The 27552-nt window shown below is 40.3% G+C and overlaps 2 protein-coding genes across 2 annotated transcripts in view; one reads left to right on the forward strand and one right to left on the reverse strand.

Moving 5' to 3' along the window:
* The window catches only part of CCDC6 (coiled-coil domain containing 6), a 142416-nt gene that overhangs the window by 107270 nt on the left and 7594 nt on the right, over positions 1-27552 (reverse strand). The window lies entirely within an intron of this gene.
* Positions 18523-20029, forward strand: LOC119510472 (adenylosuccinate synthetase isozyme 2-like). The gene has a single exon (XM_037804796.1). It carries the CDS (start codon positions 18541-18543, stop codon positions 19909-19911), a length of 1371 nt encoding a protein of 456 aa, XP_037660724.1. The 5' UTR covers positions 18523-18540; the 3' UTR covers positions 19912-20029.

The raw sequence follows: 27552 nt of genomic DNA on the forward strand, positions 1-27552 counted from the left end.
CACAACTTACATTGACTCTAGAAGAAACAGAAGACCTCTGCATACCAATTATAAGCAAGGAGATTGAGTCAGTCAGCAAAAAATTCCCAAGAAATTAAAGCCCAGGGCCCGATGGCATCACAGGAGAATTCTACCAAGCATTCAAAGAATTAATACCAATCCTACTCAAACTCTTCCAAAAAATAAAAAGGACAGAACACTAATTCTATGAGGCCAACATCACCCGAATATCAAAAACAAAGATACTCCAAGAAAAGAAAATTTCAGACCAATTGCCCTTATGAATATAAATCCAAAACTCCTCAAAAAAATAGCTGCAAATCAAATCCAACAGCCATCAGAAGAACTATAGACCATGATCAAGTGGGTTTTATCCCAGGTATGCAAGATTAAGAAAATCAGTTAATACATCACATCAATAAAACTAAGGGAAAAAAACACATTATCATCTCAATTGATGAAGAAAAGGCATTTGACAAATTTCAGCATCCTTTCTTGATAAAAACACTCAGAAAAAAAGGAATAGAAGGAAACTGCCACAACATGATAAAGGACATATATGAAAAACCCACAGCTAACATCATACTTAATGATGAAAAACTGAAAGCTTCCTTCTCTAAGATCTGGAAGAAGACAAGAATGCCCACTATCACTACTGTTACTATACACAGTACTTGAAGTTCTAGCCAGAGCAATTAGGCAAGAAAAAAAAAAAAAAAAAAAAGGCATTCAAATTGGAAAGAAAGAAGTAAAACTTTCATTATTTGCAATGGACATGATCCTATATATAAAGTCCTGAAAAATCTACATCAAAGATATTAGAGCTAATAAACAAGTTAAGCGAAGTGGCAGGTGGCAGGGTACAAGATCAACATACAAACATCAGTAGTATTTCTATATACTAGCAATGAGCAAGCTGAGGAGGAAATAAAGAAAAAAAAACTACATTTATAATAGTAACTAGAAGAATCAAATATCTAGGAATAAATTTAACTAAAGTATGTAAAGGACTTTTACATGAAAAACTATAAAACACTGCTTTCGAAAAAAAAAGCAAAGAAGACCTAAGTAAATGGAAGGACAATCCACGTTCAAAGACTGGAAGACTAAATATCATTAAGATGTCAATGCTACCCAAATTGATTTACAGATTCGATGCAATCCCAATCAAAACTCAAAGAGCCCATTTTGCAGAAATGGAAGAACCAATTATCAAATTTACTTGAAAGATAAAGGGGCCCCAAATAGCCAAAAAAATCTTGAAAAAGAAGAAGAAAGTTGGAGGAATCACACTTTTCCATCTTTAAAGCATACTACAAAGCTTCAGTGGTCAAAACAGCATGGTTGGGGAAAAGGATAGATACATTGACAAGTGGAATAGAATTGAGAGTTCAGAAACAGACCCTCACACCTATGGCCAATTGATTTCTGACAAGGCTGCCAAATCCACACAACTGGGAACCAGTAGCCTCTTCAACAAATGGTACTGGGAGAACTGGACATCCATATGCAAAAGAATGAAAGAGTACTCCTATCTCACACCATATAAAAAAATTAACTCAAAATGTATCAAAGACCTTAATATAAGAGCCTGGACTATAAAGTTCCTAGAAGAAAACATAGGGAAGCATCTTCACGCAGTGGTTTCTTAGACTTTACACCCAAAGCAGAAGCAATGAACAAACAGTAACTCATCAAAATTAAAAATATTTGTGCCTCAAAATATTGTCACAAAATGGAATAGACAACCTACTGAATGGGAGAAAATATTTGGAAATCATGTATCTGATAAGGGTTTAACATTAAGAATATATAAAGAAATCCTACAACTCAACAATAAAAAGACAAACCACCCAATTAAAAAATGGGCAGAAGACTTTAGAATAGACATTTTTCCAAAGAGGATAAGCAAATGGCTAAAAAGCACATGAAAAGATGCTCAATATCACTAGCTATTAGGGAAATGCCAATCAAAACCACAATGAGATATCATTTCACACCCATTAGAATGGCAATGACTAAAAAATAAAAAATCACAAGTTTTGGAGAGGTTGTGGAGAAAGAGGAACATTCATTCATTGCTGCTAGGATTGTAAAATGGTGCCACTGCCATGGAAGACCGTTTGGCAGTTGTTTAGAGAGCCAGGTATAGAATTACCATATGACCGAGGAATACTGCTACTAGGTATATCCAGCAGAATTGAAAGCAGGGACTCGAACAGTTGCCTGTACACTGACATTCCTAGCAGCATTATCTACAACTGCCAAAAGATGGAAGCATCCCGAATGTCCATCAGCCAATGACTGGATAAACAAAATGTAGTATATACATAAGATGGAATATGATTCAGCTTTGAAAAGGTAAGAAGTCCTGATGCACATGACACCATGGATGAACCCTGAGGACATTGTGCTGAGCGAAATAAGACAGGCACAAAAGGAAAAATATTGTATGATCTCACCAATATGAAGTAATCATAATAAGCAAACACACAGAGATAGAATCTAGACTATGGATTACCAGGGGATAGATTGGTATAGAGAATGGGGAGCTGACACTTAAATGTACACAGAATTTCTATTTAGGTTGACTATAAAAGTTTGGAAATGGATGGTGGTGATAGTAGCACATTACTGTGAGTGTAATTAGCAGCACTGAATTGTGTATGTGATTGTGGCTGAACGGGGAAATTTTGGGTCGTATATGTTACTAGAATGAAAGTCAGAAGATAAAACAAGGATCTATATAACATAGCGAACCCTGTTGTGGATGATGGACTGGGGTTAACAGTACAAGTATAAGAACATTCTTTCATGAATTATAATAACTATATGAACCTATTACAAAGTGTTAATAATAGGATGGTATATGGGGGGAAATGCACCTAATGTAAACTATGAACTATCATTAATAGTATTATTTCAATATTTTTTTCATCAATTATAACGAAGGAACCACACAAATGCAAAGTGTCAACAGTAAGGGGTTATATGGGAACATCGTATTTTTTACATGACTTTCCTGTAAACCTATAGTTTCTCTAATTAAAAAATAACAATTTTTTTTTAAAAAATGAAGCTGAGACCCTACCTCACACCATATACAAAATTGACTCATAAACGATCAAAGACGTAAATGGGAGAGCTAAAACTATAAAATTTTTAGAAGAAAACATAGATGTAAATCTTCATGACTTGGATCAGGCAATGGCTTCATAGATATTACACAAAAAGCACAAGCAACAAAAGATAAAGTGGACAAATTGGACATCATCAAAATTAGACACTTGTACTTCAAAGGACACCATCAAGAAACTGAAAAGACAACCCATCGAATGGGAGAAAAAATTTTAAGTCATGTATCTGTTAAGGAACTTGTAAATGAATATACAAAGAACTCATAAAACTCTCATGAAAAGGCAACCCAATCAATATTGGACATTGAATAGACATTTCTCCCAAGAAGATATACAAATGGGCAATAAGCACATGAAAAGATACCCAACACCATTAGCCATCAGAGAAATGAAAATCAAAACCAAAACAAGACACTACTTCACATCCACTAGGATGGCTGAAATCAAAAAGGCAGGCAATAACAAATGTTGACAAGGTCGTGGAGAAACTGGAACTCTCAAATACTGCTAACGGGAATGTAATAATGGTGCAAACACTTTGGAAAAGTCTGCAGGTCCTCAAAATGATAAAAACAGAATTACCATATGACCCAGAAATTCCATTCCTAGGTATACACCTAAGAGAAATGAAAATATATGTCTACATAAAACTTTCATATGAATTTTCACAGTAGTAGTATTCTTTTTTTTTTTTAATCATCATTTTATTGAGATATATTCACATACCACGCAGTCATACAAAACAAATTGTACTTTCGATTGTTTACAGTACCATTACATAGTTGTACATTCATCACCTAAATCAATCCCTGACACCTTCATTAGCACACACACAAAAATAACAAGAATAATAATTAGAGTGAAAAAGAGCAATTGAAGTAAAAAAGAACACTAGGTACCTTTGTCTGTTTGTTTGCTTCCCCTACTTTTCTACACATCCATCCATAAACTAGACAAAGTGGAGTTTGGTCCTTATGGCATTCCCAATCCCACTGTCACCCCTCATAAGCTACATTTTTATACAACTGTCTTCGAGATTCATGGGTTCTGGGTTGTAGTTTAATAGTTTCAGGTATCCACCACCAGCTACCCCAATTCTTTAGAACCTAAAAAAGGTTGTCTAAAGTGTGCGTAAGAGTGCCCACCAGAGTGATCTCTCGGCTCGTTTTGGAATCTCTCTGCCACTGAAGCTTATTTCATTTCCTTTCACATCCCCCTTTTGGTCAAGAAGATGTTCTCCATCCCACGATGCCGGGTCTACATTCCTCCCCGGGAGTCATATTCCACGTTGCCAGGGAGATTCACTTCCCTGGGTGTCTGATCCCACGTAGGGGGGAGGGCAGTGATTTCACCTTTCAAGTTGGCTTAGCCAGAGAGAGAGGGCCACATCTGAGCAACAAAGAGGCATTCAGGAGGAGACTCTTAGGCACAAATACAGGGAGGCCTAGCCTCTCCTTTGCAGCAACCGTCTTCCCAAGGGTAAAACTTATGGTAGAGGGCTCAGCCCATCAAACCACCAGTCCCCTATGTCTGTGGTCATGTTAGCAACCATGGAGGTGGGGTAGGCGAATACCCCTGCATTCTCCACAGGCTCCTCAAGGGGGCACTACATCTTTTTTTCTTTTTTTCCTTGTTTGTCTTTTTTCTTTTTTTTTTTTTTTTAACTTTCCCTTCTTTTTTCAAATCAACTGTATGAAAAAAAAAGTTAAAAAGAAAACAAACATACAATAAAAGAACATTTCAAAGAGACCATAACAAGGGAGTAAGAAAAAGACAACTAACCTAAGATAACTGCTTAACTTCCAACATGTTCCTACTTTACCCCAAGAAAGTTACATAATATAGCAACATTTCAGTGAACTTGTTCCTACTACATCCATCAGAAATTAACAGACCATAGTCATTTCTGGGCATCCCCAGAACGTTAAATAGCTTATCTGTTCTTCTTGGATTATTGTTCCCCCTTCCTTAATTGCTCTCTACTGCTAGTTCCCCTACATTCTACATTATAAACCATTTGTTTTACATTTTTCAAAGTTCACATTAGTGGTAGCATATAATATTTCTCTTTTTGTGCCTGGCTTATTTCACTCAGCATTATGTCTTCAAGGTTCATCCATGTTGTCATATGTTTCACCAGATCGTTCCTTCTTACTGCCGCATAGTATTCCATCGTGTGTATATACCACATTTTATTTATCCACTCATCTGTTGAAGGACATTTGGGTTGTTTCCATCTCTTGGCAATTGTGAATAATGCTGCTATGAACATTGGCGTGCAGATATCTGTTCGAGTCACTGCTTTCCGATCTTCCGAGTATATACCGAGAAGTGCAATCGCTGGATCGAATGGTAGCTCTATATCTAGTTTTCTAAGGAACTGCCAGACTGACTTCCAGAGTGGCTGAACCATTATACAGTCCCACCAACAATGAATAAGAGTTCCAATTTCTCCACATCCCCTCCAGCATTTGTAGTTTCCTGTTTGTTTAATGGCAGCCATTCTAACCGGTGTTAGATGGTATCTCATTGTGGTCTTAATTTGCATCTCTCTAATAGCTAGTGAAGCTGAACATTTTTTCATGTGTTTCTTGGCCATTTGTATTTCCTCTTCAGAGAACTGTCTTTTCATATCTTTTGCCCATTTTATAATTGGGCTGTCTGTACTATTGTCATTGAGTTGTAGGATTTCTTTGTATATGCAAGATATCAGTCTTTTGTCAGATACATGGTTTCCAAAAATTTTTTCCCATTGAGTTGGCTGCCTCTTTACCTTTTTGAGAAATTCCTTTGAGGTGCAGAAACTTCTAAGCTTGAGGAGTTCCCATTTATCTATTTTCTCTTTTGTTGCTTGTGCTTTGGGTGTAAAGTCTAGGAAGTGGCCTCCTAATACAAGCTCTTGAAGATGTTTTCCTACATTATCTTCTAGGAGTTTTATGGTACTTTCTTTTATATTGAGATCTTTGGTCCATTTTGAGTTAATTTTTGTGTAGGGGGTGAGGTAGGGGTCCTCTTTCATTCTTTTGGATATGGATATCCAACTCTCCCAGCCCCATTTGTTGAAAAGACCATTATGGCTCAGTTCGGTGACTTTGGGGGCCTTATCAAAAATCAGTCGGCCATAGATCTGAGGGTCTATCTCTGAATTCTCAATTCGATTCCATTGATCTATATGTCTATCTTTGTGCCAGTACCATGCTGTTTTGGCAACTGTGGCTTTATAATAAGCTTCAAAGTCAGGGAGTGTAAGTCCTCCCACTTCGTTTTTCTTTTTTAGAGTGTCTTTAGCAATTCGAGGCATCTTCCCTTTCCAAATAAATTTGATAACTAGCTTTTCCAAGTCTGCAAAGTAGGTTGTTGGAATTTTGATTGGGATTGCATTGAATCTGTAGATGAGTTTGGGTAGAATTGACATCTTAATGACATTTAGCCTTCCTATCCATGAACATGGAATATTTTTCCATCTTTTAAGGTCCCCTTCTATTTCTTTTAGTAGAGTTATGTAGTTTTCTTTGTATAGGTCTTTTACATCTTTGGTTAAGTTTATTCCTAGGTACTTGATTTTTTTAGTTGCTATTGAAAATGGTATCTTTTTCTTGAGTGTCTCTTCAGTTTGTTCATTTCTAGCATATAGAAACATTACTGACTTATGTGCATTAATCTTGTATCCCGCTACTTTGCTAAATTTGTTTATTAGCTCTAGTAGGTGTATCGTTGATTTCTCAGGGTTTTCTAGATATAAGATCATATCATCTGCAAACAATGACAGTTTTACTTCTTCTTTTCCAATTTGGATGCCTTTTATTTCTTTGTCTTGCCGGATTGCCCTGGCTAGCACTTCCAGCACAATGTTGAATAACAGTGGTGACAGCGGGCATCCTTGTCTTGTTCCTGATCTTAGAGGGAAGGCTTTCAGTCTCTCACCATTGAGTACTATGCTGGCTGTGGGTTTTTCATATATGCTCTTTATCATGTTGAGGAAGTTTCCTTCAATTCCTACCTTTTGAAGTGTTTTTATCAAAAAGGGATGTTGGATTTTGTCAAATGCTTTTTCAGCATCTATTGAGATGATCAATTGATTTTTCCCTTTCGAGTTTTTAATGTGTTGTAATACATTGATTGTTTTTCTTATGTTGAACCATCCTTGCATGCCTGGAATGAACCCCACTTGGTCATGGTGTATGATTTTTTTAATGTGTCTTTGGATTCGATTTGCAAGTATTTTGTTGAGGATTTTTGCATCGATATTCATTAGGGAGATTGGCCGGTAGTTTTCCTTTTTTGTAGCATCTTTGCCTGGTTTTGGTATTAGATTGATGTTAGCTTCATAAAATGAGTTAGGTAGTGTTCCATTTTTTTCAATGTTTTGAAAGAGTTTGAGTAAGATTGGTGTCAGTTCTTTCTGGAAAGTTTGGTAGAATTCCCCTGTGAAGCCATCTGGCCCTGGGCATTTATTTGTGGGAAGATTTTTGATGACTGATTGGATCTCTTTGCTTGTGATGGGTTGGTTGAGGTCTTCTATTCCTTCTCTGGTCAGTCTAGGTTGTTCATATGTTTCCAGGAAATTGTCCATTTCTTCTACATTATCCAGTTTGTTGCCATACAGTTGTTCATAATATCCTCTTATAATTTTTTTAATTTCTTCAGGATCTGCAGTTATGTCACCTTTTTCATTCATTATTTTGTTTATATGGGTCTTCTCTCTTTTTGATTTTGTCAGTCTAGCTAGGGGCTTGTCAATCTTGTTGATCTTCTCAAAGAACCAACTTTTGGTGATATTTATCCTTTCTATTGTTTTTTTGTTCTCTATGTCATTTATTTCTGCTTTAATCCTTGTTATTTCTTTTCTTGTACTTGGTTTAGGATTGGTTTGCTGTTCATTTTCTAGCTTCTTCAGTTGATCCATTAGTTCTTTGATTTTGGCTCTTTCTTCCTTTTTAATATATGCGTTTAGTGCTATAAATTTCCCCCTTAGCACTGCTTTTGCTGCATCCCATAGGTTTTGGTATGTTGTGTTCTCATTTTCATTCATCTCTATATATTTAGCAATTTCTCTTGCTATTTCTTCTTTAACCCACTGATTGTTTAGGAGTGTGTTGTTTAACCTCCAGGTATTTGTGAATTTTCTAAGTCTCTGATGGTTATTGACTTCTAATTGTATTCCATTGTGGTCAGAGAATGTGCTTTGAATAATTTCAATCTTTTTAAATTTATTGAGGCTTGTTTTATGTCCCAGCATATGATCTATTCTGGAGAAAGTTCCGTGAGCACTAGAAAAGTATATGTATCCTGGTGATTTGGGATGTAATGTCCTGTAGATGTCTGTTAAATCTAATTCATTTATCAGATTGTTTAGGTTTTCAATTTCCTTATTGGTCTTCTGTCTGGTTGATCTATCTATAGGAGAGAGTGATGTGTTGAAGTCTCCCACAATTATTGTGGAAACATCAATTGCTTCCTTTAGTTCTGCCAATGTTTCTCTCATGTATTTTGTGGCACCTTGATTGGGTGCATAGACATTTACGATTGTTATTTCTTCTTGCTGAATTGCCCCTTTTATTAGTATGTAGTGGCCTTCTTTGTCTCTCAAAACATCCCTGCATTTGAAGTCTATTTTATCTGAGATTAATATTGCTACACCTGCTTTCTTTTGGCTGTAGCTTGCATGAAATATTTTTTTCCATCCTTTCACTTTCAGTTTCTTTGTGTCCCTGTGTCTAAGATGAGTCTCTTGTATGCAACATATTGATGGTTCATTTTTTTTTGATCCATTCTGCGAATCTATATCTTTTAATTGGGGAGTTTAATCCATTTACATTCAACGTTAAAACCGTGAAGGCATTTCTTGAATCGGCCATCTTATCCTTTGGATTATGTTTGCCATATTTTTCCCTCTCTCTATTAATATCCTTTATTGTACCCATACCGAATCTCTTTAGTACTGAACCTTTCTCCAAGTCTCTCTGTCCTGTCTTTGTTTCTCTGTCTGTAGGGCTCCCTTTAGTATCTCCAGTAGGGCAGGTCTCTTGTTAGCAAATTCTCTCAGCATTTCTTTGTCTGTGAAAAATTTAAGCTCTCCCTCAAATTTGAAGGAGAGCTTTGCTGGATAAAGTATTCTTGGCTGGAAATTCCTCTCACTCAGAATTTTAAATATATTGTGCTACTGCCTTCTCGCCTCCATGGTGGCTGCTGAGTAGTCACTACTTAGTCTTATGCTGTTTCCTTTGTATGTGGTGAATTGCTTTTCTCTTGCTGCTTTCAGAACTTGCTCCTTCTCTTCTATGTTTGACAGTGTGATCAGTATATGTCTCGGAGTGGGTTTTTTTGGATTTATTCTATTTGGAGTTCGCTGAGCATTTATGATTTGTGTATTTATGTTGTTTAGCAGATTTGGGAAGTTTTCCCCAACAATTTCTTTGAATACTCTTCCTAGACCTTTACCCTTTTCTTCCCCTTCTGGGACACCAATGAGTCTTATATTCGGACGTTTCATATTATCTATCATATCCCTGAGGTCCATTTCGAGTTTTTCAATTTTTTTCCCCATTCTTTCTTTTATGCTTTCATTTTCCATTCTGTCATCTTCCAGGTCACTGATTCGTTGTTCAACTTCCTCTAGTCTTGTACTATGAGTGTCCAGAATCTTTTTAATTTGGTCAACAGTTTCTTTAATTTCCATAAGATCATCCATTTTTTTATTTAGTCTTGCAATGTCTTCTTTATGCTCTTCTAGGGTCTTCTTGATTTCCTTCATATCCCGTACTATGGTCTCACTGTTCATCTTTAGTTCTTTGAGTAGCTGCTCTAGGTGTGTCTCTTCTGGTCTTTTGATTTGGGTGCTTGGGCTTGGGTTATCCATATCATCTGGTTTTTTCATATGCTTTATAATTTTCTGTTGTTTTTGGCCTCGTGGCATTTGCTGAACTTGATAGGGTTCTTTTAGGGTTTGTAGACCAGTTGAAGTCCTTATCTCTAATTTATCAGATCTACAGCTTCGTGGAGTACACTTTCTCTAACTAACCAGCAGGTGGCGTCCACGAGCCACCTGTTCTCCACAAGCCAGATCTCCCCTGCTTAGCCTTTTTGGTGAGTGGGGGAGTGAGTCTTGTGGGGCCCAATTGGTGTACCAAGCTTGCGTGTGTAGTTGGTGTTGCCTGCCCTGTATGTGGGGCGTGTTTCTGGGCAGTTGGGGAGGGGGGGTGGCCCTAACAGTCAAATCTCCCTGATGATCCTAGAGTTTTAAAGCTACTGCAATAGTCTAATCCTTCAGTTCAGTCCTGCCACAGTTTGTCTCTGCCACTGACCCACAAGTCTTTGGTATTGGCGTATGGCTCCTGAGACTTGCAAGTGGGCCCCTCTTCCAGGCTGTGCACCCCGGGTCCTCTGTTGAGGGATGACTGTGCTATGTCACAGGTGAGTGCCGTCCCCCCAGGGCAGTTCTGGGCTGCTGGGCTGTGTTGGGAGGCTCCCAGTCTGCTCAAATGATGGCTGAATGGGGCTCTGTTAATTCACACTGCTCCCCCTTCCCAGCTCTGGGACATTCAGCTGAGGTTGCAGGGAAGGCTAATGTCCACGCCCAGTTTTGTGGTGTGTGCCTGTTATTTGAAGCACTTCCGTCACACTGGGTTGTCTGGGGCAGCTCTGGGCTATGGGGCTGGCGATGGGCAGAAGTGTTTCCTGTCCACCAGGATGGTGGCTGTGAGCGGACACCCCCCTTTTCTTGGGAAGTTGTGTTGTTTAGTGAATTTTCTCAGCCACTGGATTATTGCCTTTTGTCTCAGAGCTCTCTTAGTTCTGCTCTTGACTTGACGTGCCCAAATTGCAATTCTTTGAAGCTTTCTGTATTGAGCTTCTTAGAGTAATTGTTTTAGAAAAAGCAAAAAGGATTTAAAAAAAAAAAAAAAAAAAAAAAAAAAAAACGGCCCTCCTCAGAGATCTAATGGGTTATTGAAATGCTAATAGACAAAGCAACCAGGGCCATTAAGGAAAGGTGCACAGGGCAGAGAGATCAGCCTTGCTTCGGGATTTGCATATGCGCCTCAAGGCCTGATCTCCGCCCTTCCCCTTTCTGTGTTCACCAGAACTCCAAAAATCCTCTGCTTTTATTTTGGAGTTTTTCGTGTTGTTTTTTTTCTATGCCTGTCTCCTCTCTGCTGGGCTGGCTGCTCTCAGAGTCTCTGGTGTCTGGTCTCAGTCTATCTATGGTTGGAGTTTGAATCAGTAGAATGAGTTTCCGATAAGAGCAGCCACTGCAATTCTCCCTTCTCCTTCCTGGAGCTGACAGCCCCTCCTCCCCCGGGACTGAGCCTGGCAGGGAGGGGCGCGGGTCCCCTGGCCGCAAAAACTTACAGATTTCGCTGATCTCAGCAGTTCCACGTTTTCATGAGTGTTGTATGAAGTATGCCCAAAGACAGATTGCTCTGTGGTGTCCAGTCCACGCAGTTCCTGGCTTTTTACCTACTTTCCTGGAGGAGTAACTAAAACATACAGCTCACCAGTCTGCCATCTTACCCCGCCTCCAGTAGTATTCTTAATAACCAAAAGTGGATACAACCTAAATGTCCAATTGTTAAGTGGATCAACAAAACCTGACAGAACTCACATTCTATAAAATGGAATATTTTTCAATTAAAGAATTCTGATTCATTATAACAGGGATGAACCTTGAAAATAGTATGCTAAGTAAAAGAACCAATCACAAGGGACCACATATTGCATGATAAAATGTATATGAAATGTCCAGAATAAGAGATGAGAATGACTGTCAATGGGAACAGCTTCTTTTTTGGAAAGATGAAAATGTTCTAAAGTTGATTGTGGTGATAACTGTACAACTCTGAATAAATGGAAAACCATTGAATTATACATTTTAAAACTGAATTTTATGGTATGTGAAATATAACTCAATAAAGTTGTTTTTAAAGTGCCATTTTCGCAGGCCAAGACTCTTCAACTGCAGAAAGGTCTAAAGAGGTACGATCAATGGAATAAAAAACCTATTATTCCTAATTTAAAAGGCACATATGCCAGTACTGCTCCTTGAATTTGATGATCTAGATACCAAAGCTTGTCCAGAAGCTGTAGGACAGGAAGCATAGTTGTGACCTCAGTAAATTCCACATTCTAAAAGACAGTCTCACCTTTTTACAAGGTATTTTTAATAAATGTTATCAGGAAAATGTCTTAAAAGACTTTTTTAAATACCTTTGTTATACTTCTCTAACAAATCAGGAAAAAAAAACCATGTATCAGAACACATTTCAGTTTTTAGTTAATGCCCATAATTTCTGAGGAAAGAGGAAGTACAGGGTAGAAGGAACACAATCTAGACCCCAGGAGAGCTAGCTTCAAGTTCTGGCTCTGCTCCCAGCTACCGGAGTTGACTTCAGCAAGTCATTTGACTTCCCGAGTCTGTCATCCATAAAATAAGCACTGAACTAGTATTAAGTGACAGTTAACGTGCTCTCTGCTTAGAAGTTTGATGACAGCAAGAGATTACACTGAAAAGTGGATCTCTTCCCTTCAAACGACTTCTTACACATTTTACTAACAGTTCACGATTTTTATTCATAGTAAAACTCAGTAAAACAGACTAAGCCCTGAAGACCTGGCCCCACCTTCTTCCAGATACCTCCTCAGGTCACATCCCGATTGTACTACAGCCACATTCATCTTTCAGTTCCTCAAATTTGCCACGCTTCTGTTGCTTTCAGGACAGAACATTCTCTTACCCATCCTCTGTGTGGTTAGCTTTATGCATCACTCAGTTGAAGGCAACCTACATGTCCCTTCTGGGACACTCTCTGGCTTCCTCAAACTAGCTCAGTTCCCCTATTACATGTTCTGAGAACTGTACGCATGTCTTTTGAATCATTTAGCACAATTCTAATTCTGTAACTGTGAAACTAGTTGCCTGATGCCTATTTCCTCAGCTAGAATATAAACTCCTAAAGCCAAGGACTTCCCCTAGACCCAAGCATAGTATCTGGCACACAGAATATCCTCTGTAATATTTGTAGATAATCAAAGAAGATTGGCTAACGGGCCAATATGAAAGCAGGTTAAATTCAAGGCCTTGGGTGTAAACCCATTTTTAGGCAGGGGAAATGGAAACTATTGCAGAGTAAAGTAAAACCACCAGATACGGAGCCTTAAACTGCCCAAACTAGAGAAATAATGCCAATTAAACTTGAGTCTATTTAAGAAGTTTCCGGAGGGAAGAAATTATCCAAATTTGGAAGAATATTATCCAAAACGCAAATGCTTTAGTAGTTCAGCAACCAGTTACAGGATATTTATCCTGATTTATGTTCTAATATGAAATATTAAGTGTTACTGTAGAAAAAGGAAAAAAATCAGATAGTAAATGTTCCTCTGATGCTCAGCTATAAGGTCTAAGTAGTTTACCACAATTTTTTAAAATATCTTATCATTATATCTGTGACTTCTGAATGTCTTTCAATGTGTTATAAATCATTTAAACAAAAACACAATAGTGTGTCCTATTTTTCAAGAAAATCAATACACAGAAAAGTTTTACCATCTCTTAATATTTCCTATAGATTAAAATAAGAAAGCTAAAAGAAACTTCATCGTAACAAAATCACACTAAAATCCAGATCAAAAGATAAATGACAAATGGGAAATTGTTTTGCAACTCAAAAATGTAAAAAAACAATTTCTGTAATATTAAAGAGTAATAAGAGAAATGGATAATAGAAAGACCAAGGACCCAACATGAAAATGAGAAAGGTTATGAACTAGGCAGCTACAGGAAAGGAAATACAAACACATGAAAAGACGGTTATCCTCCCCTTGACAGAAATGCAGACTAAAATGCCATTTTTCATCTAACAGATGGCAAAATCCAAGTTTGGATAAAAACTCTCCATCAGCAAGCTGCGGGGCTACACGTACTCTCACACAACCCCTGCCAAGGGCAGTTTGGCAGCATCTGTCCAAATAACACATATACAGAGCATCTGAGCCAGCAATGTCACTTCTGGGAATTTACCCAGAAAGGCAGTTTCACAAAGTGAAAGAATTCAATGCTGGAGTTAGCTTGCATATGTGTGAATTCCAGCTCTGCCACTCTCTGAGGTGCAAGTTTGGGCAAGCCACCTAATCGTCTCTGAGCCTCAGTTTACTCACCTGTAAAATGGGGATAATACTACTGCCTATCCCATAGGATTGATGTGAGGATTAAGTAAGGCGATGTAAAGTAAAGGATGAAGAGAGTGGCTAGTCCAAATGTGCTCTGGAAGTGTCAGTTAAAATGTAGCTTATCCCCTCAGATATTTGGTTCCACTGCAAAATACCTATGTTTAAGGTTATTGCAACACTGTGTGTGAAACCAAAGACTGAAAACAGAGTAGATGCCCACTGGTAACAGATACCCATTGCAGGGGGGGGCAGGGGCGGGGGGGGGTACAGAACAAAGCATGGTATAGCTCACCTTTTTTATAAAAGAGAAGGAGCAAGATTATTATACGATGGTTTCCCTCTTCAAAAAATTCAATTAAAAAATAAAAGAACATATGAAAGAGGCAGCATTTTTTCAAGCCCCAGGCAAAATTAACATTACTCACAAATGTTTACACCAGTAGTTCCCAAGCTTTGATGTGGGGGTCAAATGCTAATTTTAGAATTACCTGGAAATCTTGGGGGAAAAAAAAAAACCATGCCTGGTTCCCACCCCCGGACACAGAGGGCTACCACCCTGGCACTATGAGTTTTCTAAGTTCTCCAGGTGATTTTGATGCACAGCAAAGTCTGGGAATCACAGGTATAGACTAAAAGGTGAAAAGTTATTGGCTACAGAAGTCAAACTGTTCCCACAAAGAGGAGATACTGGAAAATAACTAAGGCCCTAAGGCCCCAAGTCAGCAGCCCACTTCAAACACTAATCAACATACGCAAATAGCAGCGAAGTAAAAGCACCTGGACTGTCCCTTGGCACTAATTTCAACAGCTAAGACTGTCCACAATTTCTTAGGTGTGGCCATCCTGCCCCAGCCCCTGCTCAGGCTGTTTACCCCTCCACTAGTCCCATCTTGTAGAGAACCAGGAAGCATTTGGATCACTTCTGGTAACGGGAAACTTCTTAATGACTTACCCTCAAAACCGCATTCAATTCCCACCTTTGTCTCTAAGTGTTGAACTACCAGACCCGTTTTATCTTCTCTGCCATCAAGCTCCGAGTGGAAAGAACTCTGGGCTGGAAGTCCCACTAGCCCCATATTCTAGCCCCATTCCCTGGCCAATAATTTAGTTACATTTAACCTGAGCTCCAGATCCTCTGTTTTTCAAGTGAGGCTCCCACTCCCTACCTGAAAGACTTGCTCCAAAACGCTCATGAAATTGTTTAGTTGAAACCACTCTATAGACACTGCACAAGCTGCAGGTTTTAGAGCAGAGATTCTGGGCAAACAGTGCTAGTTTTTCTACCTGTCCAGCAGACATTTGTCTGCACACACTGCCCACAGCTTCCTGTCTGGTTCTCTCCAGCCCTGTGTGGCTTCACATACAATGCAGAGCCACACATTCTGGAAGCCCTCTATGCCAGTCCATTTTCCTAAAGCATTATGATTCCCCCAGGATGCTTATGAAACACACATTTCCCAGCTAAACGCTTCCAGGGAAGACTACCTAGGATGTCTCACTTCAGACTGCCTTGCAGTGGAGCCACAAAGCCCAGTTTTCTCCTGCGCACACACATAAGGTGGCAACCTGCAATTCATACTGTTGAGTGCCAGGAGGCCCAGGAATCCAGTCTGCAAACCTCACTGAGGGCAAAACAGCATGACTGGGAGGCTTGAGGCATCGGTGCCAGGAAACGGAGCAGCAGGTAAAAGGTCTGGGAACATGCTGTCAGCAGCACTAGTGGGGAGAGATGAGGGTTAGAACTGGTGCTGCCTGCCCTAGGACACAAGGGTAAAAAGGCTTAAAGCAGGAGGGAAACAAGGATAATACATTTAATCACAGAAAAGTCTTGGTTAACAATTCAAACACAAAATTACTACGGGTAAAGGGCACTAGTTTTGTTAAGTATGATAATGGTATGGTGGTTATGTTTTAAAAAAAAAATTAAGTCCTTATCAGAGATGCAAACTGAACTATTTGTGGGTGAAACTCTTTTGGGGTTTGGTTTAAAATACCACAGCTAAAAATTAATAAGTGAGGGGAGAAGAAAGAAACAAGAAACAAGACTGTCCATATGCTGATAACTGGTGAAGCTGGGTGGTGGATAGTTGGGATTCATAATAGTGTATCATATATGCTCTCTACTTTTGTGTATGCTTGAAAATGTGGATCACAGAAGTTTCAATGAAAGCCACTGTTCTACTCTGCTAATGCCGCCAGAATGCAAAATACCAGAGATGGACTGGATTTTATAAAGGGGGTTTATTTGGTTACACAGTCACAGTCTTAAGGCCATAAAGTGTCCATCAACAAAAGGTACCTTCACTGGAGGATGGCCAATGGCATCTGGAAAACCTCTGTTTGCTGGGAAGGCATGTGGTTGGCATCTGCTTGATCCCAGGCTGCATTTCAAAATGGCGTTCTCCAAAATGTCTGCATCAGCTTCCAACAGCCATCTTCAAAATGTCTGTCTCAGCTCCAGCTAGCTATAAGCTCCTTCCGTCTGAGCTTACATAGTGCTCCAGTAAACTAAACAAGGCCCACACTGAATGGGCGGGGCCATGCCTCCATGGAAATTATCCAGAATTATCACCTACAGTTGGGTGGGTCACATTGCCATGGACACTGAATCAACAGGTTCTAACCCAAACCACACTAATACATCTGCCCCCACAAGAATGCATTAAAGAATATGGCATTTATATTTATGGCCATAAATATACAAACCAGCACAGCCACAATCATCATACAGAAAGTTTCAGAGCACTGGAATGTGAGAAATTTATTCGAACATCTGATCTAATACTAGCCATCCAGGGCTAGAAGACAGGGCCTCCAAATCATTAATTTGGGCAGCCATTTCTCCTCCCAAGGCATCAGCATCCTCATCAGGACAGAGCCCTGGGCACAAGGGAACCCAGGCACCATTCATTTATCATAAATGTAACTGACACTGGCCAGGAACTCCTTTCTGGCACTGCTGGGGCATCCCAAACTATTCACCACTGTTAAGTCGTGTGAGCCTGTGTCAGAAGCAGGTGGCCTGCAGGATATTTAGGATGCAAAGCTCCCCATCTGGTATTCCCCTGTGGCAAGATGGACATCAGCCACATATGACAACATGGACAAACTAGAAAGCATGCCATGAAAGGGGCTCGTGAAGCAGAAGAAGAGGGAGGGGAAAAAAAAAAAAGCCTTAAGTATCCATTCAAAGCATCTGGAGCTGCATCAGGACAAGTGCTGCCTACTGTCTCAAGCTGACATGCCTCTGTCTGTGCTGTTCCCCTTCCCTGAAATGCCCTTCACCCACATCCTCCAACATTATGTCATCTGTGAAATGTGTGCCAACTGCTGAAGACAAACAGTCGCTCCATTCTCATCACTTCCTGAGCCAGTCCTGGGTCTGTCTGGCCCCAGAGCCCTCTACTGCCCTTGTCCTCTCTGCAAGGAAGGGCCAACCTCTGCAGGATGCATCTCCCTGTCCCCTGCAGTCAGCTAACTTCTACCTGGGGTCAGCCAAAGAGAAGCACTGGCAAGAGGCTGGAGGGTGTTTCTTCTTCACTCCGGGCAGCATCCCCTTCTAATGCCCATGATGGTTCTGGCCTCTTCTGGGTTACACCGACCTCTGGGCTGCCATCACCCCACCTCCTCCTTTGGTCCTACAGATGAGATGTGGGAGTAACGTCCTGCTGTTGCAAACGCTGTTGCAAACCCCTGGGCTATCCCCCGTCTCCCCACGCCTACTGGTCTCCCTCTCAAACACTCAGTGTGGTTTCCTATATGACCCTGAATAATAAACTTACCACCTTCCTTCAACAACCACGGTCCACTGCTTTACTGCCTGCCCCTCCCACCAGCCTGTGAGCTCCTTCACAGCAGACACAAGATTTCCTGGGCTTTGGATGCCCTCAGCCCAGGAGGGTTCACTAAGTCATTATTCATACCCTTCCTTGCTCCAAAAAGAAATGGCACATAGCTGGCACTAAGTGCCCCAAAACTGAGCACATGGACCTCATAATCCATAAAAGTTAAAGAGGAGCCACAAGAAGAGAAAACTCTTAGAAACATCTTAAAGGCAAACAAGAAGGATCCTTTTGATGGGAAATTCACTGTGAGGATTCATTACCCAAGAATTAGAGCAACTGCCCACCAAGAAAGACCACAGGACAAGGACTTGGATTGTGAATTTAAAAATAAAACAAGTCAGTCCGTACACTTTTCCTCGCCGTCTCCTTCGGGCTCTCCGCGCGTCACCGGAGACATGTCGTTCGCCGAAACCAACCCAGCGGCATCTTCCCTTCCCAACGGCAATTGTGGCTGCCCCAGGGCGCGACCGGGAGGGAACCGAGTGACGGTGGTGCTCGGCGCGCAGTGGGGCGATGAAGGCAAAGGGAAGGTGGTGGATCTCTTGGCGCAGGACGCCGACATCGTTTGCCACTGCCAGGGAGGAAATAATGCTGGCCATACAGTTGTTGCTGATTCTGCAGAATATGACTTTCATCTTTTATCAAGTGGAATAATTAACCCAAATGTTACTGCATTCATTGGAAATGGTGTGGTAATTCATCTACCTGGATTGTTTGAGGAAGCAGAGAAAAATGTTCAAAAAGGAAAAGGTCTAGAAGGCTGGGAAAAAAGGCTTATCATATCTGACAGAGCTCATATTGTATTTGATTTTCATCAAGCAGCTGATGGTATCCAGGAACAACAGAGACAAGAACAAGCAGGAAAAAATTTGGGTACCACAAAAAAGGGCATTGGCCCAGTTTATTCTTCCAAAGCTGCTCAGAGTAGACTAAGGATGTGCGATCTTGTCTCTGACTTTGAAGGCTTCTCTGACAGGTTCAAAGTTCTGGCTAACCAATACAAATCTATATACCCGACTTTGGAAATAGATATTGAAGGTGAATTACAAAAACTCAAGGGTTATATGGAAAGGATTAAACCAATGGTAAAAGATGGAGTTTATTTCCTATATGAGGCCCTACATGGACCACCAAAGAAAATCTTAGTAGAAGGTGCAAATGCAGCACTGCTAGATATTGACTTTGGGACTTATCCTTTTGTAACCTCTTCAAATTGTACTGTTGGAGGCGTTGGTACTGGTCTGGGTATGCCCCCTCAAAATGTGGGAGAAGTGTATGGAGTTGTGAAAGCTTATACAACTAGAGTTGGTATCGGTGCCTTTCCTACAGAGCAAGACAATGAAATTGGAGAATTATTACAAACAAGGGGTAGAGAGTTTGGTGTAACTACTGGAAGGAAAAGAAGATGTGGCTGGTTGGACCTTGTTTTGCTCAAATATGCTCACATGATCAACGGATTTACTGCGTTGGCACTTACCAAACTGGATATTTTGGATATGTTTACGGAAATAAAAGTTGGAGTTGCTTATAAGTTAGATGGTGAAATCATACCTTATTTTCCAGCAAACCAAGAAGTCTTAAATAAAGTTGAAGTTCAATATAGGACTCTTCCAGGATGGAATACAGACATATCAAATGCAAGGACATTTAAAGAACTCCCTGTTAATGCACAGAATTATGTTCAATTTATTGAAGAAGAGCTTCAAATTCCAGTGAAATGGATTGGTGTAGGTAAATCCAGAGAGTCTATGATTCAACTCTTCTAAGAATTTCCAGTGACACAAGAAACACTCCTTGAGAGGGGGAAAAATGAGACTTTCTTAAACATTTCATTTATGATATGCAAATTCAAGAATAAAAACATTGAAATGAGTTTTAAGCCCCACAGTTGTTTCCAGTCCTTTATGATGGATGGCTGTTGCAGAACTAAACTTTGGCATATTCCGGTGTCAGCATTCCTTAGCTGGCATAATAGCCAAATCATTTGTTGCTCCTGCTGCTCATGGTGCCACATTTTCTTTTAATGTTTAGTAATAGTATAATTCATGTCATTTGAAATCTAAAGTAGAATTATTTTCAATGTAGTTTTTCTTCATTATTGTCATTGTATATTAGGTTTTACCCCTATTAGTTAGTAAGAACAATTAATGCTGTTTTGCACAAGTATTTTTACATTTTGATCATTCAGTCTTGTCATTGTAATCTTTACTGTCAGAAAAATGAAGAAATGACAGGGGTTCTGTAAACTTTTGTAATGCTATAAATTCTGTTCAAATTGTGAACTGTTTGTTTTCTGCTGAGATCACTGCAAAATCGAGCTATTGGGAGAGGGGGATATTCAAGGGTCCTTTAATTTGTACAGAATACAGAACTTATTTCTCCCTAAGTTATTTAATAAATTGAGCATTTAATTAAATGTTAAAAGAGGAAAAGTGTTCCCCAAAGCAACCTTAATGTTAAAAAAAAAAAGTCATTAAAAGATCTGTTGTGATATTTGGTGGATATTCTTTAATTTCAGACATTAACTCTGAAATGTATATCTTTCCTTTTTTATCTTACCATTATTCCTAAATCTAATGGATGCTCTTTCAACATTGTGCCTGCCAATATGCCTACAAAATCATCTGTAAGCATCAAAATGAACCCATATTGTTGGTCATAATTTTGATCATGCCTTTATTTCTCCTTTCTTGAAAAACAGAGGTGTTGTTTTGATAATTAGGTTTGACATGTTGTGTTGTAGATTATCCTTCAATGAACTATTTTAAATGTTTAAATTAGGTGCCACTTAAATTTATTTTATTATACCATCAATAGACGATTAAAAAGAACCAAATATTTCTAGTAAAAAAAAATAAATAAATAAAATAAAACAAACAACTGTGCTATGTTCCAAACTCCTCCTAGGAAGTTCATGGACTCTCAAAGCTTCAAGCAATCACAACAGGACAATGTAGTGGTTAAGAACAGGAGCTCCAAGCCAGACTGTCAAACCCTGGCCCCACCACTTCTCAGCTGAACAGTCCTGGCAAGCTAATTTCTTTATACCTCCACTCTCTTAATCTGTGAAATTGCAAGAATTATACCCTGTAATTTTGTTTCAAGGGCCAAATCAAGCTAGTGCATAAGGTCTAATTTGTCATTATCTGCAGCATAGCTCCAGGGGTCTCAAACTCACTGCCATCAGAGTGGGAAATAAGTACACACATGAAGCTGTAGGGGCCAGGAGCAATAGAGAGAGGTGCTGCCAAAGACAAACTAGAGAGCATGTGCTTTCAAAGATCCTGTAAAACTCTGCTGGCCAACCACTAACCTGTGGGACAAACGCGAGCTGCCAGTGTGCCAACCCTGAAATCTAAACCAGCACTTCTCAGTGAACTGAGACAAAAAATGAGACCCCAAAAGGATACATGACTGATGCCTGATTCCAGACAGCAACAGACTAATAGGCTTAGTTCTCCCTGTCATTTCAGGCTCAGGAAAAACAAAGAAATTGAACAAGAGGGCTGGAAAGGCAGGCTTGAAAAATGTGGCCAAAGACGGCTGTAAAAAAAAAAAAAAAAAAAAAAGGATGGCTGACAGAGATGGGGGCACATGTAAGGAAGTTGCTGGTTGAAGGGCAGAAAAGGTGAGGGAAAACTGAGAGCAGCTGAGGCACCTTCCTAAGAGGACTCTGGGACAGCAATCTTGTCTCAGATGTACAGAAGAGAAAAGCAGAAAAGAAAATGGACAAGAAGCAAATCCATGCTCACTGGATAAAGAGGGAAAAGGAAGTTATGTACCTAAAGCATCCTGAGGGCTTCCCTAAATCACGTTGTATGTCCCCAAAACCCCAGGGCTAAGATATCATGATCCTTTTTAGAAAATGCAAGGTGGCTCAGAGGTTAGGTCAATTGCCAAGGATAACACAGGCAGACTGGAACAGAAGTGAGATTTAACAAGTCCTCCAGGTTTTACGTTAGCCAGATAAAATACAGGATGCCCAATTAAATGTGAATTTCAGATGAATGACAAATAATTTTGAGTATACATTTGTTCCATGTAGTATTTGAAAATACATATACACACACACAAAAATAGTTCACTGTTTATCTGAAAATCAAAGTTTACTGGGCAATCCTATACTTTTATTTGCTAACTCTGGAAACCCTATCTGGTCTCCAGGTTTCTCCATGATACCAAGTTCCCCCCAAAAAAGGAGAGACTGGGAACAGAAAGGAGTTAGTGGAGAAAACTGAAAGAAGGGATAATTCACACAGAGGGCCTAATTAAGAATGCTAATCTGCAACATGTAAAATTAAAAGCATTTTTTTAAAAATGTGAGCAGCAGAACCTACAGGAGTTTAAGAACTGTACTTAAGAAAACAGCAGTCTATTGGCTTTCGCTGGTGAGCTAACAAGCGAATTCTGTTTTCTTATTACTGTCATCAGGTACCAGTGACCCAGAGTTGCAAGGCTGTGCGCCAAGAAAGAATCAGCCAGTAAGGGGTTATCGTCAGTGCTCATCTCCCTTACCTGAAAAGGAGTTCAATGGGAAGGTGTCCCAAGAAGAGTCCTGGGAGAGAGGCAGAGAGAAACCAAAAGGCTCCAATGGTCTTGGCTGGGGCCCCACCTCCCTGATGGACAGAAGAGACAGCCAATCTGGGTTCAAGATGGCTTACTGTGACTTATTTCTCTATAACGCAAGATGAGCTCCTGAATTCAGACAAAGTGTCCTCTTTGTTCTCTCTGGTCATCCCAAAAGCTCCAGGCCAACAAAACCAAACAGTGCCCTGGTGAAGAGCATGTTCTTCAACCTTCAAAAAGCACCCAGGCTGACATTTCTATTTCTAGAGAGATCCAGAGACAAGAGAAAGAAATTAGATCACTTGGGGAGTTCCCTGCAAAGAGAGAAAACAACTGGCTTCCCCCAGATCTGCCCCTGGCTCATGACCTAGGGCTGACTTCCCTCACAACGGTACTGCAAAGAAGTCATTTTCAAGGATATCCACGCTTTGGCTTCTGTTTTTTAAACCAGGTGCTAAGCAGAAGGGGCCCTGTGCCTCTGCCATCGAAGCTCAACCTCTGGAATCCCTACCCCACAGAGCAGGGTCAAAAGTCATGTCAGAGAAAGCGGGCTTTGACTGTCTTCTGCCCACGGTGCTCAAGTCAGAAACCAGGAAAAGGTACTTGTTGGCTACTTTCTCATGAAATAATGGTAAGAATCAGACCCAGTGACCTATAGGAAAAATGGTTCTTTTAGGAAAGATATCTGCCTCCTACTGTCCTGTGACTTTTACATGGCCACTCGTACTGGCCTAATCCTGGCTCACCAAACCCTAGAAAATCAGCCACATTCCCAGGCTTACCCAAATGCCAGGAAAATGCAGGCCCTAGAAGCTGGCCTTCAACTACCCCCACTCAGCCTTAGAGAGGTTAGTTTGCTTATTATTTCTTACAGAATTATTTACAGCAGCCTTGATTTTTACATGTATTTTCAAGGACAATAGAAAGGGGGGTGGGGGTGGGGGTGTAGATTAACTAATGATTTTAATATTTTATACAGGAATAGCAATTCACAATTACCAAAATGCTTTTACGTGTATCATCTCATTTGAACCCAATAACAATAGGATAGAAGCAAGACTGATATTGACTCTAAATATTGTTGTTTTTAACAGGTAAGAAAATGGAGGTGCAAAGGCTTTGAAGTCAGTGTAACTTAGCTAGTCAGGCAGCGAGAAACTTCAATTAACCGGAACCCAAATTCTGTAGGACCCGGATGCCCTCTGTATGCCAGACACTTCCAACTACCTCAAGGCCCAGCAATGAACAATGAAGGAAGGGAGTGGCAGCATCCAGAGGCAGACACTAAAATTAAAACAATTCCACAGATATTAACACAGTGGAATACTACACAGCAATAAAGAACCACTGCTATATGCTACAATATGGATACTGTTTAATATTGATAAATGTACAAACCAGGACAATGAATCAAAGAATCCAAACCCACAAAAATACATTCTATATAATTCCATTTATACGAAATTCGAAAACAAGCAAACAAAGTATACTGATAAGTCAGAACAGGCAGACCTTTTGGGGGTACTGATTGGAACAGAGACGAGGGAGCTTTGGAGGTGCTGATAACAGCATGTACCTTGCGCTAGGTGATCACACCAGTGAACTCATTTGTAAATTCGTGGAGCTTATGTTTGTTCACTTTATTGTTGTATGTTACATTCCTTTAATGAGCTTACACAGAAAGTAAAACCATGCACCCCATCCCCAAATAAATTCTACAAACCTTATTAAACAGCTACTGCATTAAGGCTGTGGGAAAATACAAATGATCCTTCAAATAGCAGGGCTTCTCTGTGCTACTGCAAGGAACCCTCAGACCAGCTGCTACATCAAATCCCTGCTCTACCACTTACTGCAATCTTCAAGGGGTTGCTTTGAGCCCACCCACCTCACCCCCCATTTCTTCATCTGTGATGTGGAGATAAAGGATTTTTGTGAAGATTAAATGAGTCACCAAATGCAAAGTGTTTAGAAGTGTATCTGACACACAGTTAAGACTGCACAACGTACCTATTATCATGGAATAAGACAATCTTACTGATGATAAATGACAAAATCCCCATCTTCAAACAGTTCGGAAGAAATATACAAATAAACGTCTGCACTAAGCAGCCAAGGAAATGCCCCTGTTCTTCTTCTATTCTCACCCCAACTCCCCACCCCCATCCCTCTCCTTGCCTGCTGGGGCCCTGCTTTCCTCCCCCAGCTTCATCTCTCTCCACATTCGCGTTCTGCCCAGGGTGGGGACTGCTTTCTCCCGCCCCCTCCCTCCACGTTCCTCTGGATTAACTTCAATTTATCCTTCGGGTCTCAGCTTTAAAGTCACCTCCTTCCAGAGAGCCCTCCCTCCTACAGCTCCCACACAGTGGACTGAGTCAGGGGCCCCCTACCACCCGAGTAACGCAGTCTCACCCCAACTGTTACGTACAGCACACTGCACAGTGCACATCAATATGTGTCAAAAAAAAATCCACTAACATAAGTACAAAGGGAGAGATTGATCCCAGACTGGGATGGGAGGCTGAAGGGTAGGGAGGGGGGTCCAGGCAGCCGTGGTACAAGCAGAGGTGGCAAGGTCCTGGGGTACACTGGACAGGGTACAGAGGTGGGGCAGGGCCAAAAGCATACACCAAGGCCCAAGGCTGGAGGGCAACAGAGGCAGAAAGGAGAGCACAAACCATCCCCTACAATTAAAACCCTCTCCACATTGTTTCTTTTCCAAGACAGGGAGTTTGCTGTCCTGGAAACACTCCCTCAAGCATGGCATCTTGGGAATTTGCAGTAGTAATGGGGCAGCCCTGACTACTTTAATCGAAGAAGCAGAACTGTGCAGAAACCACTAAGACGAAAATACCCACAATGAAATAAAGATAAAACCATGGCTAAATTATTTTATAGCCCACCTACTGAGGTCAGGCAATGTAACCTTGCCCTTGAACTCTGAGGCCAGACCCGAGTTCAAATCCCAGCCCGACCTGATAGCTGTGGAACTTCTGGCAAGTTACTTAACCTCTCTGGGCTTAAATTTGCAAGACTGTAGCTACAGATAATAGTAGTACTAATCACAAAGGATTGTGGTGAGGATTAAATAGGAATATGTATGCAAAGCCCTTCCAACTGTGCCTATCCCTCGGCAAGCACTAGATAAACATTGGCTGTTATGCTGGCAACAGAAAATGATTTGGAAATGAGACAGTGTTGGTAAGAATTGCAATTAATTTCTTCAAGCCTTTTACTTCCTTCAAGCTTTCTTGAAAGATGGTTTATTCCAAATGCTGTCAAGGAAATTAAATGCTTACATTTCATACACACACATATACATACACACACAACCATCATCTATGTAGTGTGTTAGGGCAAATTCTCTTTCCTGGAAGACAAGAACTCACTGTGAGTTTTTCCCTCTTCCAGTATTCTCCACATCTGGGTGCTTACTGTAAATATAATTTAAGACAAGGGGCACCGAGCTCAGGGTTGGGCACAGGGCAGGAGTTCCAAATATGTCTGCTGAACGACAGAAAAGAGCCAGGTGTGGGATAGCCAACAGGCAACAACAATTTAAGTTGGTGCAAGATGGCAATGGCACTTTTATTAAAATGCTTTAAGTCCAAATAATGTCAGGACAATAAAAAGCAGTTGGCTGCTTTTGTAGACCAGAATAAATTTTTATTTAAAAAATAAAATTGTAAAAAATCATGGGGTTCTTTTCTCTGGGTGCCTAAAGTATTTCTGGTGAATAAGCTATGTGCATTCCAGGTTCAAAATGAGGTAAAATAGTTAATATAGTTTCCAAAAGACATGGCCTACTGTGCCAGTTTGAATGTATTGTGTCCCCCAAATGCCATTATCTTTGTGGTCTTGTGTGGGGCAGACGTTTTTGGTGCTGGTTGGATTTGTTGGAGTGTGCCCCCATTCAGCTGTGGGAAATGATGCTGATGAGATGTTCTCATGGAGGTGTGGCCCCGCCCATTCAGGGTGGGCCTTGATCGGTGGAGCCATATAAATGAGCTGATTCAGAGAGAGGGAACTAACAGAGTGCAGCTGGGAGTGATGTTTTGAAGAGGAGCAAGCTTGCTAGAAAGGAACGTCCTGGGAGAAAGCCGTTTTGAGGCCGGAGCTTTGGAGCAGATGCCAGCTGCCTTCCTAGCTAGCAGAGGTTTTCCGGACTCCATTGGCCATCCTCCAGTGAAAGTACCCAATTGCTGAGGTGTTACCTTGGATGCTTTGTGGCCTTAAGACTGTAACTGTGTAGTGAAATAAACCCCCGTTTTATAAAAGCCTATCCATCTCTGGTGTTTTGCATTCTGCAGCATTAGCAAACTAGGACACCTATTACCAGGCAGTGATTTGGAACCAAAGAAGTCCAAACCTCTAGTTTACAATAAAATTTTATTAAAATTTTCCTCTGGTTAAAGACATTAAAATCATCTAGTTCATTTTTTTTTCCCTCAAGTTCTAGTTTCTCCGTAATCTGCAGCTACTAAATGAAGCAGATACACAATGTTTTGACTCTCAGTAAATGTCTTTGTTTAGGTAAATTAAAGCCTGTCTAGGGAAGAACCCAAAAAATACCCCAAATCTCAATAGAATAAAAGTTATCATTTGAGTTGGTGTACTAGGATCAATTGGGGGGGAATCACCACTTACATGCAAGTAATTTCATGAGTTGATATCTTTCTATATTAAGCACCAACTAATTATTTTTCTCTCAAACGTTTCTGTGTTAGTCCTGTAATTCAGTCTCAAAAAGCCAATAGCACATAAGACCCAAACTCGTTCACTTTTGAAAGCAACACATTTTAATGCAGGAACTAAGTTTCTCAGAACTTTCTTTCCTTCAC

Source organism: Choloepus didactylus, chromosome 15 (genome assembly GCF_015220235.1).
Source record: "Choloepus didactylus isolate mChoDid1 chromosome 15, mChoDid1.pri, whole genome shotgun sequence".
Taxonomy (NCBI): domain Eukaryota; kingdom Metazoa; phylum Chordata; class Mammalia; order Pilosa; family Megalonychidae; genus Choloepus; species Choloepus didactylus.

What these genes read in the sequence shown, in the direction of transcription:
- LOC119510472 (XM_037804796.1), top strand. Translation starts at nt 18,541, where the DNA reads ATGTCGTTCGCCGAAACCAACCCAGCGGCATCTTCCCTTCCCAACGGC.